We start from the raw sequence: 797 nt of genomic DNA on the forward strand, positions 1-797 counted from the left end.
ATCGCGCGGCTGCTGCAGCTGGACGAGCGGGAAGCGGTGGAAACGCTGCGCTGCGTCTTCACGGCGCCGCCCGTCGACTCGCCGAAAGGCACGTTCGGCGTCCTGCTGCTCGTCACGCTCGACGGCGTCGACCTGCTCTGGGCGGCGTCCAACTCGCTGGTGGCGCTCGTGGCGCACCAGCTGTGTGCGTCGCTCGACGAGCTGAACGAGACGGCGCCAACGTCGGGCTGCCACGTCGTGGTGCTTGCCACGGCGGAAAGCGGCGAAGCCCTCCCAACTGCACTGCTCTCGCGGCTTTCGCTGCTGCGCGTGCACGTTGCCCACACATCAGTACAAGAGCGGCTGTGCGTCATCGACAGGCGGAGTTTGGCAACCGATTTTCCGCCGCGCGTGCGTGAAATGGCGGCTGAGGCGCTCGCCGGGCTGACGGCCGGGCAGCTGGCAGCGATGGGCGACGAGGCGTTGCTGCAGCTGCTGGAACGCGAGGCGGCACTTGACGCACAGCAGCAGAAGCAGCAGCATATGTGTAGGCAGCAACAACAACGGCAACAGATGCTGGATGGAGACAAAGAGAAGGGTGAGGACGAGGAAGGCGATATGGTTGATGAAGCGTACCGCGGGCTTATTGGGGTGCGTGACGTCATCCGCGACCTCGAGGAGCTCGTGGTGTGGCCTCTGCTCCAGCTGCCATTCCTCCGTCGCTGCAACGTGGCGCCGCCGAAAGGCCTTGTGTTGTTTGGCCCGCCGGGCAGCGGCAAGACGGCAGTGCTGACGGCGCTGGCGCGGCGACTGCGCGG

At 66.5% G+C, this 797-nt stretch overlaps 1 protein-coding gene across 1 annotated transcript; it reads left to right on the forward strand.

Moving 5' to 3' along the window:
- Nucleotides 1–795, forward strand: DQ04_23671000 (cell division cycle protein; the record flags this gene model as incomplete). The annotated part of the gene is made up of 1 exon (XM_009318180.1): nt 1–795. A coding segment is annotated over one exon (795 nt), but the record flags the coding sequence as incomplete, so codon positions are not given.
- Nucleotides 796–797: the final 2 nt, after the last annotated feature.

The sequence above is a fragment of the Trypanosoma grayi genome, assembly GCF_000691245.1.
Source record: "Trypanosoma grayi strain ANR4 Tgr_2367_V1, whole genome shotgun sequence".
In the NCBI taxonomy this organism is placed as follows: Eukaryota; Euglenozoa; class Kinetoplastea; order Trypanosomatida; family Trypanosomatidae; genus Trypanosoma; species Trypanosoma grayi.